This window comes from Oncorhynchus mykiss, chromosome Y (genome assembly GCF_013265735.2).
Source record: "Oncorhynchus mykiss isolate Arlee chromosome Y, USDA_OmykA_1.1, whole genome shotgun sequence".
NCBI classification, from domain to species: domain Eukaryota; kingdom Metazoa; phylum Chordata; class Actinopteri; order Salmoniformes; family Salmonidae; genus Oncorhynchus; species Oncorhynchus mykiss.
The window spans coordinates 34,825,916-34,844,787 of record NC_048593.1 but is presented as its reverse complement, the minus strand read 5'-3'; the positions used below and the strand labels follow the sequence as shown (position 1 = coordinate 34,844,787).

At 44.1% G+C, this 18,872-nt stretch overlaps 1 protein-coding gene across 1 annotated transcript; it reads right to left on the bottom strand.

The window, feature by feature from the left end:
* Nucleotides 1-296: 296 nt before the first annotated feature.
* On the bottom strand, nucleotides 297-18,544 carry LOC110510163 (retinal guanylyl cyclase 2). The gene is made up of 18 exons (XM_021591524.2): nucleotides 17,689-18,544; nucleotides 13,925-14,226; nucleotides 13,341-13,695; nucleotides 12,935-13,022; nucleotides 12,346-12,442; nucleotides 11,496-11,636; nucleotides 11,325-11,405; nucleotides 11,014-11,190; nucleotides 10,627-10,783; nucleotides 6,873-7,022; nucleotides 6,122-6,270; nucleotides 5,804-5,967; nucleotides 5,485-5,677; nucleotides 5,218-5,392; nucleotides 4,299-4,397; nucleotides 2,462-2,556; nucleotides 2,272-2,357; nucleotides 297-708 (listed from the first exon to the last, which is right to left on the bottom strand). The coding sequence occupies exons 1-18, from the start codon at nucleotides 18,437-18,439 to the stop codon at nucleotides 621-623; spliced, it is 3,348 nt and encodes a 1,115-aa protein (XP_021447199.2). The 5' UTR covers nucleotides 18,440-18,544; the 3' UTR covers nucleotides 297-620.
* Nucleotides 18,545-18,872: the final 328 nt, after the last annotated feature.

The following is an 18,872-nucleotide window of genomic DNA, read 5'->3' as shown; positions in this document are numbered from 1 at the left end:
TTTCTAAAAACTCCCATTGATTAGTAGATGCTAATAGCTTTACATATACCTTTGTCCCTTTCCTGCATATGCACAATATGCTATGGTCTGTGGCAATAACTTTTCAAACTCTCATTTCTATAGGAAGTGTATGGAGCCATGGTTGTAAAAAAAAAAGTCCTTGATTGTCAAAATGGCAAACACAAGTGGAGAGAGAGTTTCCAGGTTTCACTAGAGGTGTTTCTTGCAAAGAACCATTTCAGTGATGATGCATCATCACATTGTCCTCGTCCAAACCTGCTGCCAGAGTCAGAGCCTCCTCACCGCTTTCTGCAGGAGATGCTTTAAGTCCTTCGCTGTCTTCGTTCTGAAAGACAGCAAGAAGGATGTGGGACATCAGTTCATAAAGCCTGTGGCCTTTTTTTCCCATTGAACTGTCATTGCTGAAGAGAGAGTCCCACTTGCGCTCCGGTTAAGTTTGAAAGAACACAACGTTAGTCAGCTGTTAGCAAGATCTTCAGCAGAAAAAAATCCAGGAAGAGTAAAAAGGCAATCAGTGTAAGTACTGAGTATTCCACTGAGATACTACTCTAGTCATGAACACCTTGTAATGCTATACATTTTTCATGCATAACTCTACATCATTTATTCTCCTTGGCAAGTTGTTGTTCCGCTTTCTTCCGCTTGTGTCGGTTGATCTCCTCCATCTGCAAGCCATGAGCCATTTTCCTGAAACATACATTGGAGAGGTAAAGCAAATGCCACACATGGGAACTCAAGACCAGAGCTGGCCAACCCTCCTCATAATGCGCTGCATGTATCCACTTTACGTTGGCAGAGGCTGTATTTACACAGGCGGCACAATTCTGATATTTTTTCCACTTATTGGACTTTTGACCAATCACATCAGATCTTTTCACGTCAGCTCTTTTTCAGAACTGATCTGATTGGTCAAAAGACCAATTAGTGAACCAAAATATCAGAATTGGGCTGCCTGTTTTAACACAGCCTTTGTAACTCTTTTTGAGCTGCTGGTAAAGTGCAGTTTGTATACAAATCAGTTAATGATACATATACTATATATACAAAGGTATGTGAACATACCCTTCAAATTAGTAGATTAGGCTGTTTCAGCCACACCCGTTACTGACAGCTGTATAAAATTAAGCACACAGCCATGCAATCTCCATAGACAAACATTGGCAGTAGAATGGCCTTACTGAAGAGGTCAGGGACTTTCAACGTGACATAGGATGCAACCTTTCCAACAAGTCAGTTCATCACATTTATTCCCTGCTTGAGCTGTCCCGGGCAACGGTAAGTACTGTTATTGTGAAGTGGAAACGTCTAGGAGCAACAACGGCTCAGTCGCGAAGTAGTCAGACAAACAAGCCCACAAAATAGGACCACCAAGTGCTGAAGTGCGCAGCTCGTAAAAATTGTCTGTCCTTGGTTGCAACACTCACTACCGAGTTCCAAACAGCACAATAACTGCGCAATGCCAAGCGTCGGTTGGAGTGGTGCAATACCAAGCGTCGGTTGGAGTGGTGTAAAGCTCGCCGTTATTGGACTCTGGAGCAGTGGAAAAGCATTCTCTGGAGTGATGAATCATGCTTCACCATCTGGCAGTCCGACGACGAATCTGGGTTAGGAGGATGCCAGGAGAACGCTACCTGCCCAAATGCATAGTGCCAACTGTAAAGTTTGGTGGATGAGGAATAATGGTCTGGGGTTGTTTTTCATGGTTCGGGCTCTGCCCATTAGTTCCAGTGAAGGGAAATCTTAATGCTACAGCATACAATGACATTCTAGACGATTCTGTGCTTCCAACTTTGTGGCAGCAGTTTGAGGAAGGCCCTTTCCTGTTTCAGCATGACAATGCCCCCATGCACAAAGCAAGGTCTTTACAGAAATTGTTTGTTGAGATCGGTGTGGAAGAACTTGACTGGCCTGCACAGAGCCCTGACCTCAACCCCATCGAACACCTTTGGGATGAATTGGAACGCCGAATGCGGGCCTAATCGCCCAACATCAATGCCCAATGCTGTTGTGGCTGAATGGAAGCAAGTCCCCAACATCTAGTGGAAAGCCTTCCCAGAAAAGTGGAGGCTATTATAGCAGCAAAGGGGGGACCAACTCCATATTAATGCCCATGATTTTGCAATGAGATGTTCGACAAGCAGGTGTCCACACATTTTGGTCATTTAGTGTAGTTTGATACCTGCAGGATCACGGTCACTTGGAACAAAGATAATCATTCCTTTTTCAGGACTTAGCTTTGACTTTCCTTACCCTGACTTAAGCTCAGGTGGCACAGGCAGGGGTTTGGTGAAACTGTCCCTTCCAACCAGCCAGTAGGTCTCCTCCATTCCTTTCCCCTGTGGAGACATGAGACATCCAAGGTCATTATTATTCAGTTGTTCATTTTATCATTTACTTTGAGGGTAATTTAAATGCCAGAGAGTGGGAGCACAAAGCTGACCTTGAGCTCTGTCTTTCCACGAAGTTGAACCTGGTAGCCTTCTCTCAGATCCACCAGGATCTTTGCTGTGCTATGGCTCAAATGGATTCGGGAGGCTGCAAACAATATGGTAGGAAAAATCTTATTTTGGGAGTCTGGTACAGTGCCTTGCGAAAGTATTCGGCCCCCTTGAACTTTGCGACCTTTTGCCACATTTCAGGCTTCAAACATAAAGATATAAAACTGTATTTTTTTGTGAAGAATCAACAACAAGTGGGACACAATCATGAAGTGGAACGACATTTATTGGATATTTCAAACTTTTTTAACAATTCAAAAACTGAAAAATTGGGCGTGCAAAATTATTCAGCCCCTTTACTTTCAGTGCAGCAAACTCTCTCCAGAAGTTCAGTGAGGATCTCTGAATGATCCAATGTTGACCTAAATGACTAATGATGATAAATACAATCCACCTGTGTGTAATCAAGTCTCCGTATAAATGCACCTGCACTGTGATAGTCTCAGAGGTCCGTTAAAAGCGCAGAGAGCATCATGAAGAACAAGGAACACACCAGGCAGGTCCGAGATACTGTTGTGAAGAAGTTTAAAGCCGGATTTGGATACAAAAAGATTTCCCAAGCTTTAAACATCCCAAGGAGCACTGTGCAAGCGATAATATTGAAATGGAAGGAGTATCAGACCACTGCAAATCTACCAAGACCTGGTCGTCCCTCTAAACTTTCAGCTCATACAAGGAGAAGACTGATCAGAGATGCAGCCAAGAGGCCCATGATCACTCTGGATGAACTGCAGAGATCTACAGCTGAGGTGGGAGACTCTGTCCATAGGACAACAATCAGTCGTATATTGCACAAATCTGGCCTTTATGGAAGAGTGGCAAGAAGAAAGCCATTTCTTAAAGATATCCATAAAAAGTGTCGTTTAAAGTTTGCCACAAGCCACCTGGGAGACACCAAACATGTGGAAGAAGGTGCTCTGGTCAGATGAAACCAAAATTGAACTTTTTGGCAACAATGCAAAACGTTATGTTTGGCGTAAAAGCAACACAGCTGAACACACCATCCCCACTGTCAAACATGGTGGTGGCAGCATCATGGTTTGGGCCTGCTTTTCTTCAGCAGGGACAGGGAAGATGGTTAAAATTGATGGGAAGATGGATGGAGCCAAATACAGGACCATTCTGGAAGAAAACCTGATGGAGTCTGCAAAAGACCTGAGACTGGGACGGAGATTTGTCTTCCAACAAGACAATGATCCAAAACATAAAGCAAAATCTACAATGGAATGGTTCAAAAATAAACATATCCAGGTGTTAGAATGGCCAAGTCAAAGTCCAGACCTGAATCCAATCGAGAATCTGTGGAAAGAACTGAAAACTGCTGTTCACAAATGCTCTCCATCCAACCTCACTGAGCTCGAGCTGTTTTGCAAGGAGGAATGTGAAAAAATGTCAGTCTCTCGATGTGCAAAACTGATAGAGACATACCCCAAGCGACTTACAGCTGTAATCCCAGCAAAAGGTGGCGCTACAAAGTATTAACTTAAGGGGGCTGAATAATTTTGCACGCCCAATTTTTCAGTTTTTGATTTGTTAAAAAAGTTTGAAATATCCAATAAATGTCGTTCCACTTCATGATTGTGTCCCACTTGTTGTTGATTCTTCACAAAAAAATACAGTTTTATATATTTATGTTAGAAGCCTGAAATGTGGCAAAAGGTCGCAAAGTTCAAGGGGGCCGAATACTTTCGCAAGGCACTTTATAAAGCGCTTACTAAAACGCAGCCTAGAATTGCTTAATCTTTTAGCCATATTTGGCTCTTTGGTGGCAGGTCTTACGCATTCCTGTGGATTCCATCCTGGAGGCAGTGTTGACTGTGTCACCAAACAGACAGTACCTGGGCATGGTGAGGCCTACCACCCCAGCAACACATGGGCCTACAAACACACACACACACACACACACACAAAAAATGGTGGAAAAAGTATCCAATTGTGATACTTTAATAAAAGTATCGATACCTTAATAGAAATTTCAAAGTGAAAGTCACCCAAGAAAATACTACTTGAGTGAAAGTATATGGTTGTAAATATACTTACATATAAAAACTAAATGTAATTTCTAAAACATACTTAAGTATCAAAAGTAAGATTATAAATCATTTCAAATTCCTTACATTAAGCAAAGCAGACAGTACCATTTTCTTGTTTTTACATTTTCCTTATAGCTGGGGCAAACTCCAACACTCAGACATCATTTTCAAATTATGCATTTGTGTTTAGTGAGTCCGCCAGATCAGAGGCAGTAGGGATGATCACGTGTTCTCTTGATAAGTACATGAATTGGACCATTTCTGTCCTGCTAAGCATTCAAAATGTAACGAGTACATTTGGGTGTCAGGGAAAATGTATGGAGTAAAAAGTAAATTATTTTATTTATGAATATAGTGAAGTAAAAGTAAAAGTTGTCAAAAAGATAAATATTAAAGTACAGATACCTCCCCAAATTACTTTATTAGTACTTTAAAGTATTTTTACTTAAGTAGTTATATCACTTCACCCACACAGCACTGGTGACATGCCTGTTCCTAGGGGACATTTCATATCAACACTGTCAGAAAAATATAAAAGCACTGGGAAGTTCATGGCAGTTTGACTGTTTATGATGTTTGACATCAGTATAGTTTGTGGCGTTAATTTCAAAATGATTTGTACTTCCATTTTGTTGATACGGGGGTCTTTAAAATGGAGCCCTGACCTGAGTGCAGTCCAATGCGTATGCGAACAGGTACATCCGGCATGTGTCTCATCTTGAAGGTGCCAACAGCACTCAGGATGTCCAGGGCCATGCTGGATATCTCTGCAGCATGACGGTTTCCATTGGGAACAGGTAGGCCGGACGCCACCATGTATGCATCTCCTATTGTCTCCACCTACAATCGAAGAGGAAATATCTTCAGTAGGTTACAAAGGTGCACAGGAAGACACACTAAGTCATTAATTCAAGACTAAGCAAAAGGCTTACCTTGTATACATCATGATTGCCAATGATGGCGTCAAATAGAGTATATAGGTCATTGAGGAGGTCCACCACTTCGATAGGCTCGCTGTTGGCAGAGATTGTGGTAAAACCTACTATGTCGCTGAAGTAAAGTGTTACATTTTCAAAATGCTCTGGTTCCACAGTACCGCCAACCTTCAGGACGTCTGCAACAGATCTGCAAACAGAGAAGAAATACCATTTAAGGCCCTCGTCATCGGAAACTGTATACTTTGTTTGAGGAGAAACATTTGTACATCCTAGTCAGTATCTTTGAGTGTATGTGTCATTGTCTGTTATTCACGGAGGCAGCATCTGAGTGAGTAGTTTCTCAGTCTTCAGTTTCTCTATCTCCAGCTCCTCAGTCCTCTCTCTGATCAGCTCCTCCAGGTTAGAGGAGTACTGCTCCAGCATCCGCAGCATGGAGTCTATAATGTTGGTCTTCCTCCCTTTGTTGATGTTCTTAAACTGGGATTGATGGGGGATGTGTTAAAGGTGAACTCGAATGATGCTTTTATATCCCCCAGTCAAACTTATACAGACAAAAGGTTCCCTTATATTAGTCTATTTGTTTAAAGACACTGATTGTGAGTGGTCTGTTTGAAGTCTCAGTCTAAGGTACCTGGTCAAAGATGTCATTGAAGTGCGGCCGCCTATCTGCCTGTTCGTTCCAGCACTGTTTCATCAGCTGGATACACTCCAGGGGGGCGTGGTCTGGTGATACCACAGGGCGGCACAGTGGTGGAGAATTCCTCACCTTCTGGATGACATCTGACAGACCGGAGCAGAAACTCTGAGTTACCCCACCAAGACCAAGCTACAGTATCTACTACTGACATTTTCTTTTGCACATTTTAGTCATTGAGCAACTTACAGTAGTTAGTGCATGCATTTTTGTAATTTCTCCCCGTGGGGAATCAAACCCACAACCTTGGTGTTGCAAGCACCATGCTCTACCACCTGAACCACAAGGAGGACCAACAGACAGCACTGGGACCATGCATGCAACAGACGTTATTTATGTATACGCATTCAAATGAAGCCTGAATCACCCACCCATCCCCTATTAAACCACCCTGTTAAACCACACACCCTATTAAACCACATCCCTATTAAACCACATCCCTATTAAACCACATCCCTATTAAACCACACCCCTATTAAACCACACCCCTATTAAACCACACCCCTATTAAACCATACCCCTATTAAACCACACCCCCCATTGAACCACACCCCTATTAAACCACACCCCCATTGAACCACACCCCTATTAAACCACACCCCTATTGAACCACACCGTTGAAACCCGACTCTTCTACTTTGTTGTTTTAAATTGTGTTTGGGGTTGTGATTGGGTGAGTGATCCACACCTTCAGCAGACAGGTCCAGCATACAGAAGGGAGGTCCCCGCAGCACCACCTCCTGCATGATGATGGCGAAGCTGTAGACGTCCCCTAGCTGGGTGCCGCACAACCCTGGGTGAGGGCTCCGTAGGATCTCAGGGGCCGTCCACAGCAGCTCTGCACAACCAAACAGGCAAGTAGGCATGCACACACACAGACATATACAGTTGAAGTCAGAAGTTTACATACACTAAAGTTGGAGTCATTAAAACTTTTTTTTCAGCCACTCCACAAATTTCTTGCTAACAAACTATAGTTTTGGCAAGTCGGTTAGGACATCTACTTTGTGCATGTCACAAGTAATTTTTCCAACAATTGTTTACAGACAGATTATTTAACTTTAAATCCACTGTATCATCATTCCAGTGGGTCAGAAGTTTACATACACTAAGTTGACTGTGCCTTTAAACAACTTGGAAAATTCCAAAAAATGTCAAGCTTTGGAAACTTCTGACATAATTTGAGTCAATTGGAGGTGCACCTGTGGATGTATTTCAAACTCTGTGCCTCGTTGCCTTGACATCATAGGAAAATCAAAAGAAATCAGCCAAGACCTCAGAAAAAAATTGTAGACCTCCACAAGTCTGGCTCATCCTTGGGAGCAATTACCAAACGCCTGAAGGTACCACGTTCACCTGTACAAACAATGGTACACAAGTATAAACACCATGGGATCATGCAGCCGTCATACTGCCCAGGAAGGAGACGCGTTCTTTCTCCTAGAGATTAACGTACTTTGGTCCGAAAAGTGCAAATCAATCCCAGAACGACAGCAAAGAACCTTGTGAAGATGCTGGAGGAAACAGATACAAAATTATCTATATCCACAGTAAAATGAGTCCTATATTGACATAACCTGAAAGGCCCTCAGCAAGAAAGAAGCCATTGCTCCAAAACCGCCATAAAAAAGCCAGACTACGGTTTGCAACTGCACATGGGGACAAAGATCATACTTTTTTTTAAAAATGTGCTCTGGTCCGATGAAACAAAAATAGAACTGTTTGGCCATAATGACCATCGTTATGTTTGGATGAAAAAGGGGGATGCTTGCAAGCCGAAAAACACCATCCCAAAGTACGCTTGCGGGTTATACACTCTATCGGCAGGACAGAACAGTAGCCTCTGGAAAGACACAGGGCGGGGTCCTATGCATTTATGTGAACAACAGTTGGTGTACGATATATAAGGAAGTCTCAAGGTTCGCCTGAAGTAGAGTATCTCACGATAAGCTGTAGACCACACTATCTACCTAGAGAGTTTTCATCTGACATTTTCCGTATCTGTCTCCATACCACCCCAGACCGAGGCAGGCACTAAAACCGCACTCAATAAGCTGTATTCCGCAAACAGGAAAACGCTCATCCAGAGGTGGCGCTCCTAGTGGCTGAGGACTTTAATGCGGGAAAACTTAAATCAGTTTTACCTCATTACTATCAGCATGTTTAATGTGCAACCAGAGTGAAAAAAATTCTAGACCACATTTACTCCACACACACATGCGTACAAAGCTCTCCCTCACCCTCCATTTGGCAAATCTGACCATAACTCTATCCTCCTGATTCCTGCTTACAAGCAAAAATTCAAACAGAAAGCACCAGTGACTCGGTCTATAAAAAAGTGGTCAGATGAAGCAGATGCTAAACTACGGGACTATTTTGCTAGCACAGACTGGAATATGTTCCAGGATTCTTCCAATGGCATTGAGGAGTACATCAGTCACTGGCTATATCAATAAGTGCATCGAAGACGTCGTCCCTACAGTGACTGTACGTACATACCCCAACCAGAAGCCATGGATTACAGTCAACATTCACACTGAGGTAAAGGGTAGAGCTGCCGGTTTCAAGGAGCAGTACTCTAACACGGAAGCGTATAAGACATCCTACTATGCCCTCCGACAAACCATCAGACAGGCAAAGTGTCAATACAGGAATAAGATCGAATCGTACTACACCAGCTCTGACAATCGTTGGATGTGGCAGGGCTTGCAAACTATTACAGACTATAAAGGGAAGCACAGCTGAGAGCTGCCCAGTGACACAAATATACCAGACGAGCTAAATAACTTCTATGCTCGCCTCGAGGCAAGTAACACTGAAACATGCATGAGAGCATCAGCTGTTCCAGATGACTGTGTGATCACGCTCTCCGCAGCCGATGTGAGTAAGACCTTTAAACAGGTTAACATTCACAAGGCCGCTGGGCCAGACGGATTACCAGGATGTGCAATCCCAGAATGTATTGACCAACTGGCAAGTGTCTTCACTGATATTTTCAACCTCTCCCTGTCTGAGTCTGTAATACCAACATGTTTCAAGCAGACCACCATAGTCCCTGTGCCCTTGAACACTAAGGTAACCTGCCTATATGACTACCAACCCATAGCACTCACATCTGTAGCCATGAAGTGCTTTGAAAGGCTGGCCATGGCTCACATCAACACCATTATCCCAGAAACCCTAGACCCACTCCAATTTGCATACCGTACAAGCAGATCCACAGACGATGCAATCTCTATTGCACTCCACACTGCCCTTTCCACACTGCCCTTTCCCATTGACAGCTTCCAACACCACAGTGCCCTCAAAGCCCATCAATAAGCTAAGGACCCTGGGACTACACACCTCCCTCTGCAACTGGGTCCTGGACTTCCTGGCAGGCCACCTCCAGGTGATAAGGGTAGGTAACAACACATCCGCCACGCTGATCCTCAACACGGGGGCCCCTTAGGGGTGCGTGCTCAGACCCCTCCTTTTCTCCCTGTTCACTCATGACTGCACGGCCAGGCATGACTCCAACACCATCATTAAGTGCTGATGACATAACAGTGACAGCCTGATCACCAACAACGATGAGACAACCTATAGGGAGAAGGTCAGAGACCTGACCGTATGTGTCACGCCCTGACCATAGAGAGCCTTTTTATTCTCTATTTTGGTGTGACTAGAGTGGGTGATCTAGTGCATTTATTTCTATGTTGGCCTGGTATGGTTCCCAATCAGAGGCAGTTGTTTATCGTTGTCTCTGATTGGGGATCATATTTAGGCAGCCATTTCCCCACTGTGTTTTGTGGGATCTTGTTTCTGTGTAGTTGCCTGTTGAGCACTGCTTGAGCTTCACATTGTCACGCCCTGACAAATTGACTTTATTGAAATTAAGTGACTTCTGAAGGTAATTGGTTGCACCAGATCTTATTTAGGTGCTTCATAGCAAAGGGGTGAACACATATGCACACACCTCTTTTCCGTAATTTTATTTTAAATAATTTTTTTAAACAAGTAATTTTTTTCATTTCACTTCACCCATTTGGACTATTTTGTGTATGTCCGTTACATGAAATCCAAATAAAAATCAATTTATATTACAGGTTGTAATGAAACCATATAGGAAAAACGCCAAGGGGGTGAATACTTTTGCAAGGCACTGTACATGTACATAATTATCTTCAATTACCTCAACACCGGTGCCCCCGCACATTGACACATTGGCTCTGTACTGGTACCCCCTGTATATAACCCCACTATTGTTATTTACTGCTGCTCTTTAATTATTTGTTATTCTTATCTCTTACTTTTTATGTTTTATTTTTGGAGGTATTTTCCTAAAACTGCATTGTTGGTTAAAGGCTTGTAAGTAAGCATTTCTCTGTAAGGTCTACCTGTTGTATTTGGCGCATGTGACAAATTAAATTTGATTTGATTTGAGTGGTCTTAACACCCACCTTCTGCGGAGGGATCTTCATATGGGAATCTTTGTGCCATCAAAATCTTGTTGTAGCCGTAGTCTGTGAGCTTGAGCACAAAGCGGCCATCCACTACGCAGTTCCGAGACTTGAGTCGTCCATGACAAACACCTCGGTGGTGGAGGTACTTCATGCCCTATGGAAGACAGAAAAAAAGTAGTGTTGGTGTCATGTCAGAGAGAAAGGTAGCTTGCTGTAGGTATACCGTGAGTTGGGCATTAAATTAACTTTGGGGCCTAAACTCTAACAAATCTGTAATGTAAAATGATTTAAAGCACATTGTGGCAGCTGCAGGTCTTCCTATAGGAATAGTGTAACTGTATGTCTCTGAGGGGATTTTGGCCACACCCCACTACTAGTGGTTACCTTGATAAGGTCCAATAACAGGGAGGTCTTAAACATCCAGTCCAGTTTAACGTCACTATTGCTTAGCAAGTCCTGCAAGCTGCTACGTGAGCAATACTCTGTCATGATGCCGAAAACACCACAGTCAAGGAAAAACCCCAGGAAGAGGTTGACGTTCTCGTGTCGTATGTCCTTCATCTGAAAGAACAGAGCCGTGACAATGGGCTCATTTTAATTGACAACAGAGATACATTAGTTATAGTCAAACAGATTTCTCATCATCAAATCTTCTTACATCGTAACTGGCAGTATATTTTACAGTAGAACCTCACCAACTCAAAGACGTCACTGGTCTGGGGAGTAATGGCTTTAAAGTTTCCAGACGGGAGTCTTTTCATCCAAGCCCAGTCTCCCTGTAAAAAGGTACGTGTTTGAATCAACTTTCAGACAAGCCTCAGAACTCCCTGAACCATTCTTAGAAGAGAGCCTCCTGCCCCCGTTACCTCAAAGATGGCTATGTTGGAGTTTGCATAGGTTGCCGGGGTGACGGTGGAGTCAGAGAAGGGAGTAGAGAGGCTCTGACGATCCGTGTCTGAGGGTTTCCTACGCATATCACCCACTTTGCTATCATCTAAACTTAGCTTCTGAAACATGGAGAGAAAAACATAGGTTATTGACAAAACCACTCATCATGCTGCAAAGATATCAAAGAAAAATATATATATATTTTCAATTGCATGTGTTGTCCAACCAAAAGTATGTGGACACCTGCTCTTTGAACATCTCATTCCAAAATCATGGACATTAATATGTAGTTGTTCCCCCCTTCGCCTCTATAACAGCCCTTCACTTTTCTGGGAAGGCTTTCCACTAGATGTTGAAACATTGCTGGACTTGCTTCCATTCAGTCACAAGAGCATTAGTGAAGTCGGGCACAGATGTTGGGCAATTAGGCCTGGCACGCAGTTTGCATTCCAATTCATCCCAAAGGTGTTCTATGGGGTTGAGATCAGGGACCTCTGCCGGGCAGTCAAGTTCTTCCACACTGATCTCAATTTCTGTATGGATCTCACTTTGTACACAGGTGCATTGTCATGCTGAAACATGACAACATCCGCCAAACCAGATTCGTCCGTCATACTGACAGATGGTGATGCGTGATTCATCACTCCAGAGAACACGTTCCCACTGCTCCAGAGTCCAATGGCGGTGGCAGTGGCTGAAATAGCCAAATCCACTAAGTTGAAGGTGTGTCCACATACTTATGGCCATATGCTGTATATCAATCATTATGTGGGAACTTAAATATGACCCCATTGGATCGTCCAGACACTGTCAGTTAGGGGATCTGACCTTATTACTGAGTGAGGGGTTGATGAAGATCACATCTGCCAGGGTTAGCATGATCTTGTCAGGACCCCTGACTAAACTAATCTGGTTGATACGCCTCCTAAAAGTGAAAGGTGGAAGGAGGGGTGTAGAGGGAGGGGAGAGGAGGGGTGCAGAGGGGTGAGGAAGGAGTGAGGGAGGAGTGCCATCAGCAGTAGTTCAGAAGGTACCTAAAGGTCTGTGAAGACATATTGAGAAATGTTGCTGCTATTACCAGCTGTTATAAACTTGAGTCAGCAAACAAGCAAGCAAACAGCAAACAAGAATATGTGGAAAGTACTGTACAGTATTATAAACTGGGTGGTTCGAGCCCTGAATGCTGATTGGCTGAAATCTGTGGTATACCACTGGTATGACAAAAACATTTTTTTTTACTCTTCTAATTATATTGGTCACCAGTTTATAATAGCAATAATGCACCTCAGGGGTTTATGGTATATGGCCAATATACCACGACTAAGGGCTGTATCCTGGCACTCCGCGTTGCGTCATGCATAAGAACAGCCCCTTAGCCGTGCACACCCCCTCAGGCCTTATTGTTTAAATAGAATACCTTATACAGTAGTAGAGTCCACTTGAGAAGATAATGGTCAAAAGGATACACAGGAAGACTATGATAAGATGGAATGGATCCACTCTCCCTAAAACAAAGCATATCATAGTAGAACATCATATAATGAATCACACCTGATTTAAAAAGATACCTAGCTTATCACAGACTATGTCAACATACCACCACACCCTGATCTAATTCTCTGTTCCACTTTCCTCTACAGAAAGATGTCCTCTTTATGAACAGATGGTAACTGTTCCCCTCCTGTTTGCTGGTGTGTGTGCACATGCGTACTTGCCTGCGTGTGAGCGCGCGTAAGTGCAGTGTGTGAGTGTGTGTTTTCATCTGTCTGCATTTAGCCCCCTTACCATCATTTGTCATTTAGTACAATTTACTGTGTTCTCACCTCCTGTGCATAAGGTGCCTGGAATGAACCAGCAGCTAGAGTCTGGGCTGGGCTGGACCCCCCCTGGGAAGTGGATGCTGCGGCCCAGAGACATCACCATCCCAGCCTCCAGGTCCACACAGTGGGTGGGCAGCAGAGGCCAGGACTGCCCATCTGTGTCCAGCATCACATACTTCAACAAGCTGGCCCCGGAACCGTTGGTGCGGACACGCTGGCTGAAACCATAGAAAGCCATGTTCCTGGAGTGGCGCACCAGGTTGGCTCCAGACCTCCACTCCCCAGCATCACGAACATTCTGCAGAGCGTTAGCCATGAAGAGGATCGAGCTGTAGATGGTACCAAACAGAGGAGAAATCTGGAAAAAATGAAATAAGAACATAACGATATTTAGTCAGATATGTTTACGTAGTCTGTCCACAAGATATTCGTGTTACACAAATGCAAATATACAAAACCATGGACACTATAATGGCCTGATAGGATTTAGTCCAAAAACATGGACACTATAATGGCCTGATAGGATTTAGCCCAAAACTATGCCTATGCATGTAAGCCCCAGTTGTCCTCAGCTCATTCAGCTGTACCTGGTGGAGCTTGATGTGTCTGGGAACCCCCCCAACATTCACAGTCTTCTGGTAGGCCTTGTAGAATGAGTTCTCCTCTGAGTCCATGGTGACGGTCAGGACAGCGTCGTATGCTCTCCGCAGCTTGCCGTTGTTGATGAGGGCTGGGTAGCGGACATCCCTGTAGGGCAGGCTGTAGAGTAGTGTGTCGTAGGGGATGAACACCAGGGAACCGTCCGTCAGGTGCATGTCCAGAGCAGTCTCCAACAGCAACCTCTGGATGTGTCCTCCAATCAGCACAGAGTGCATGCAGAGGATCACCACTGATTATGGTAAACACAAATCACTATGAGACATGAGGTTAATAGTAGGATAAGTAGTAGTATTAGTAGTAACAGTAGTAGTAGTAATAGTAGTAATAGTAGTAATAGTAGTAGTAGCAGCAGTAATAGTAATTGTAGTAACAGTAATAGTAGTAGTAGTGGTAAAAGTAATAGTAGTAATGGTAGTAGTAGTAATAGTAGTAGTGGCAGTAATAGTATTAATATTCATGGTAATAGTAGTAGTAGTTATAGCAGTAGTAGTAGTAAGAGTAACAGCAACCTCTGGATGTGTCCTCCAATCAGCACAGAGTGCATGCAGAGGATCACCACTGATTATGGTAAACACAAATCACTATGAGACATGAGGTTAATAGTAGTATTAGTAGTAGTATTAGTAGTAACAGTAGTAGTAGTAATAGTAATAGTAGTAATAGTAATAGTAGTAGCAAAAGTATTAGTAGTAATAGTAGTAATAGTAGTAGTAGTAGTAATAGTAGTAGTAGGAGTAGTAATAGTAGTAATAGTAGTAATAGTAGTAGTAGCAGTAATAGTAATAGTAGTAGTAGTAGTCAAAGTAATAGTAGTAATAGTAGTAATGGTAGTCGTAGTAGTAATAGTAGTAGTAGGAGTAGTAATAGTAGCAGTAGTAGCAGTAATACTAATAGTAATAGCAGTAGCAGCAGTAGCAGTAGTAGCAGTGGCAGTAGTAGTAGCAGTGGCAGTAGTAGTATCAGTAGTAGTAGCAGCAGCAGCAGTAGCAGCAGCAGTAGCAGCAGCAGCAGCAGTAGCAGTAGTAGCAGCAGTAGCAGCAATAGCAGCAGCAGTAGCAGTAGCAGTAGCAGCAGAGCAGTAGCAGCAGCAGCAGCAATAGCAGCAGCAGTAGTAGCAGTAGCAGCAGCAGCAGCAGTAGCAGTAGCAGTGGCAGTAGTAGCAGCAGCAGCAGTAGCAGCAGCAGCAGCAGCAGTAGCAGTAGCAGTAGTAGCAGTAGCAGTAGTAGCAGTAGCAGTAATAGCAGTAGCAGTAGCAGTAGCAGCAGAGCAGCAGCAGCAGCAGTAGCAGCAGAGCAGTAGCAGTAGCAGTAGCAGTAGTAGCAGTAGCAGTAGCAGTAATAGCAGCAGCAGCAGCAGCAGCAGCAGTAGCAGTAGTAGCAGTAGCAGTAGTAGCAGTAGCAGTAATAGCAGTAGCAGTAGCAGTAGCAGCAGAGCAGCAGCAGCAGCAGTAGCAGCAGAGCAGTAGCAGTAGCAGTAGCAGTAGTAGCAGTAGCAGTAGTAGCAGTAGCAGTAATAGCAGTAGCAGTAGCAGCAGAGCAGCAGTAGCAATAGCAGTAGCAGCAGCAGCAGTAGCAGTAGCAGTAGCAGTAGTAGCAGTAGCAGCAGTAGCAATAGCAGTAGCAGCAGCAGCAGGGAGCAGTAGCAGTAGCAGCAGTAGCAGTAGTAGTAGTAGTAGTAGCAGTAGTAGTAGCAGTAGTAGTAGAAGCAGCAGCAGCGAGCAGTAGCAGTAGCAGCAGCAGCAGTAACAGCAGTAGTAGCAGTAGTAGCAGCAGCAGTAGCAGTAGTAGTAGCAGTAATAGCAGTAGTAGCAGCAGCAGTAGCAGTAGCAGTAGTAGCAGTAGCAGTAGTAGTAGTAGCAGCAGTAGCAGTAGTAGCAGTAGCAGCAGCAGCAGCAGTAGCAGCAGTAGCAGTGGTAGCAGTAGTAGCAGTAGCAGCAGCAGCAGTAGCAGTAGCAGTAGTAGCAGTAGTAGCAGTGGTAGCAGTAGCAGTAGTAGCAGTACCAGTAGCAATAGCAGTATTAGCAGTAGTAGCTGTATTAGCAGTAGTAGCAGTAGTAGTGGTAGTAGCAGTAGTAGTAATAGTAGTATTAGTAGTAATAGTAGTAGAAGTAATAGTAGTAGTAGTACCAGTAGTATTAATAGTATCTCTCGGGCTCCTGAGTGGTGCAGCGGTCTACACCGGGTTTGGCCGGTGTAGGCTGTCATTGTAAATAATAATTTGACTTGCCTAGTTATATAAAGGTTACATTATAAAAAATAACAGTAGTAGTAGCAGTAGTATTAGTAGTAGCAGTGTAATACTACTAGCAGTAGTAGCAGTAGAATTAGTAGTAGTAGCAGTAGTAATACTACTAGTAGTATTAGCAGTAGTAGCAGTAGTAATACTAGTAATAGTAGTAGCAGTAGTATTAGTAGTAGTAGCAGTAGTAATACTAGTAATATGAATTGCAGTAGCAGTAGCAGTAGTAGCAGTAGTAGTAGTAGCAGTCTCCTGACCCCTCCTGTCTCAGCCTCCAGTATTTATGCTGCAGTAGTTTATGTGTCGGGGGGCTAGGGTCAGTCTGGAGTACTTCTCCTGTCCTATTTGGTGTCCTGTGTGAATCTAAGTGTGCATTCTCTAATTCTCTCCTTCTCTCTTTCTTTCTCTCTCTCGGAGGACCTGAGCCCTAGGACCATGCCCCAGGACTACCTGACATGATGACTCCTTGCTGTCCCCAGTCCACCTGGCCGTGCTGCTGCTCCAGTTTCAACTGTTCTGCCTTATTATTATTCGACCATGCTGGTCATTTATGAACATTTGAACATCTTGGCCATGTTCTGTTATAATCTCCACCCGGCACAGCCAGAAGAGGACTGGCTCATAGCCTGGTTCCTCTCTAGGTTTTGGCCTTTCTAGGGAGTTTTTCCTAACCACAGTGCTTCTACACCTGCATTGCTTGCTGTTTGGGGTTTTAAGCTGGGTTTCTGTATTGCACTTTGAGATATCAGCTGATGTACGAAGGGCTATAAAAATACATTTGATTTGATTTTGATTAGTAATACTACTAGTAGTAGTAGCAGTAGTATTAGTAGTAGTAGCAGTAGTAATACTAGTAATAGTAATTGCAGTAGCAATAGCAGTAGTAATACTAGTAGTAGTAGCAGCAGAAGCAGTTGCAGTAGTAGCAGCAGTAGTAGTAGCAGCAGTAGCAGTAGTAGTAGTAGCAGTAGCAGCAGTAGGAGTAGTAGTAGCAGTAGTAGTAGCAGCAGTAGTAGCAGCAGTAGTAGTAGCAGCAGTAGCAGTAGCAGTAGTAGCAGCAGTAGCAGTAGCAGTAGTAGTAGTAGCAGTAGCAGCAGTTGCAGTAGTAGCAGCAGTAGTAGTAGCAGCAGTAGCAGTAGCAGTAGTAGTAGTAGCAGTAGCAGCAGTAGTAGTAGCAGTAGTAGTAGTAGCAGTAGTAGTTGTAGCAGCAGTAGCAGTAGTAGTAGTAGTAGTAGCAGCAGTAGCAGTAGCAGTAGCAGTAGTAGTTGTAGCAGCAGTAGCAGTAGTAGTAGCAGCAGTGGCAGTAGTAGTAGTAGAAGTAGTTGTGATAGGTTAGTAGTTGTCTAATAAATTAAACTGGCTCTGGTACTGACAGCACTGTAGTAATAGTAGTTAGTGATAGACAGGTTGTAGTTGTATAGAAAGAAAAACCTGAATGATAAACAGGACTCACTGCGGATGTTTTCTGCCCTCTTGACCCTAGTCAGAGCCAGTCGTATGCTGGCAGGGTCCTTGTCTGTGGAGACCACGGTGGTGACAGGGAGGCCGTAGCTCCGCAGAGCGTCAGCGACCTTGCTGCCTGTGTCCACCCACACATCCTCAGCCGAGGAGATGATCCCTATGTGTGCCCAGCGGAAGTGTCTCACCAGGCTGAGCAGCACCCAGGTGGGCGAGGGCACCGTGCGGGCGAAAGTAAGGTGCCTACTTCGGTCGTCCAGCTCGTAGTTCACACAGGTCCAAGAGAACAGGGCCTTGTTCCAGTTGTTGGCCAGTAAAGAGGCTGCATCACAGTAGCCAGGGTTGACAGGGCCCAGGAAGGCATTAGCCCGTGCGTAGTGACCTAAGAAACCCTTGAGTGCCATGGATGTCTGGCAGTCCTCGTCAATGATGACATACTCAAAGGTGGTGCCCAGAGACAGTGAGGGGTCATTGTTGATCCTCTCCACAGCTAGCTGCGCTGCCGTCTGGGGCAGTGCCTTAGCAAACAGAGGGTCACATTTCCACGGTCCAACTACCCCTACCTTGAACACAGTAGAAGTAGATCTAGCCGCACAGGGCACACTTAGGGATGCCAGCAGGAACCACAGTAGCCAGGCTCCATGGGGAAGGGAGGGGAACTTGGCTTCTGTGAGGACTGGGGTTGTCAGATAGGTTGATGCCCACTCATGCAGTGAACTGTGAAGCTGGTAAAGCTGCCGGAGCATTGCAAGATGCCTTCTCCAGCAGATCCCACAATCCACTATCCCTCAAACGCTGTCCATTCCCCAAAAGGCCCAATGTCCTGTGAAATATAAAGGTATGATGACAAATACTGCACGTATGGGTTTATTTTCTCCAATGGGATGATCATTCATCATGTGTGGTGATAATCCAATCATGGCAGACATGGAGAGAAATAAAAATAGCCCTCTGTCTGTCCCCATCGACACCTGCCTAAAAACACTGTCACATAACAATCACCGGCCTAATCAATTATAGAACCATGCATGTTGTTTAAGTTTAATGTAAGAATTGTAATTAGAGAGAGAAACAAACTAAATTCACATTTTAAACCTGGCTCGTTCAATCATATAATTAACCGTATCGTATTTTATTTGACATAAAAATGTAAATGACCCCTTATTACATAGCTATCCT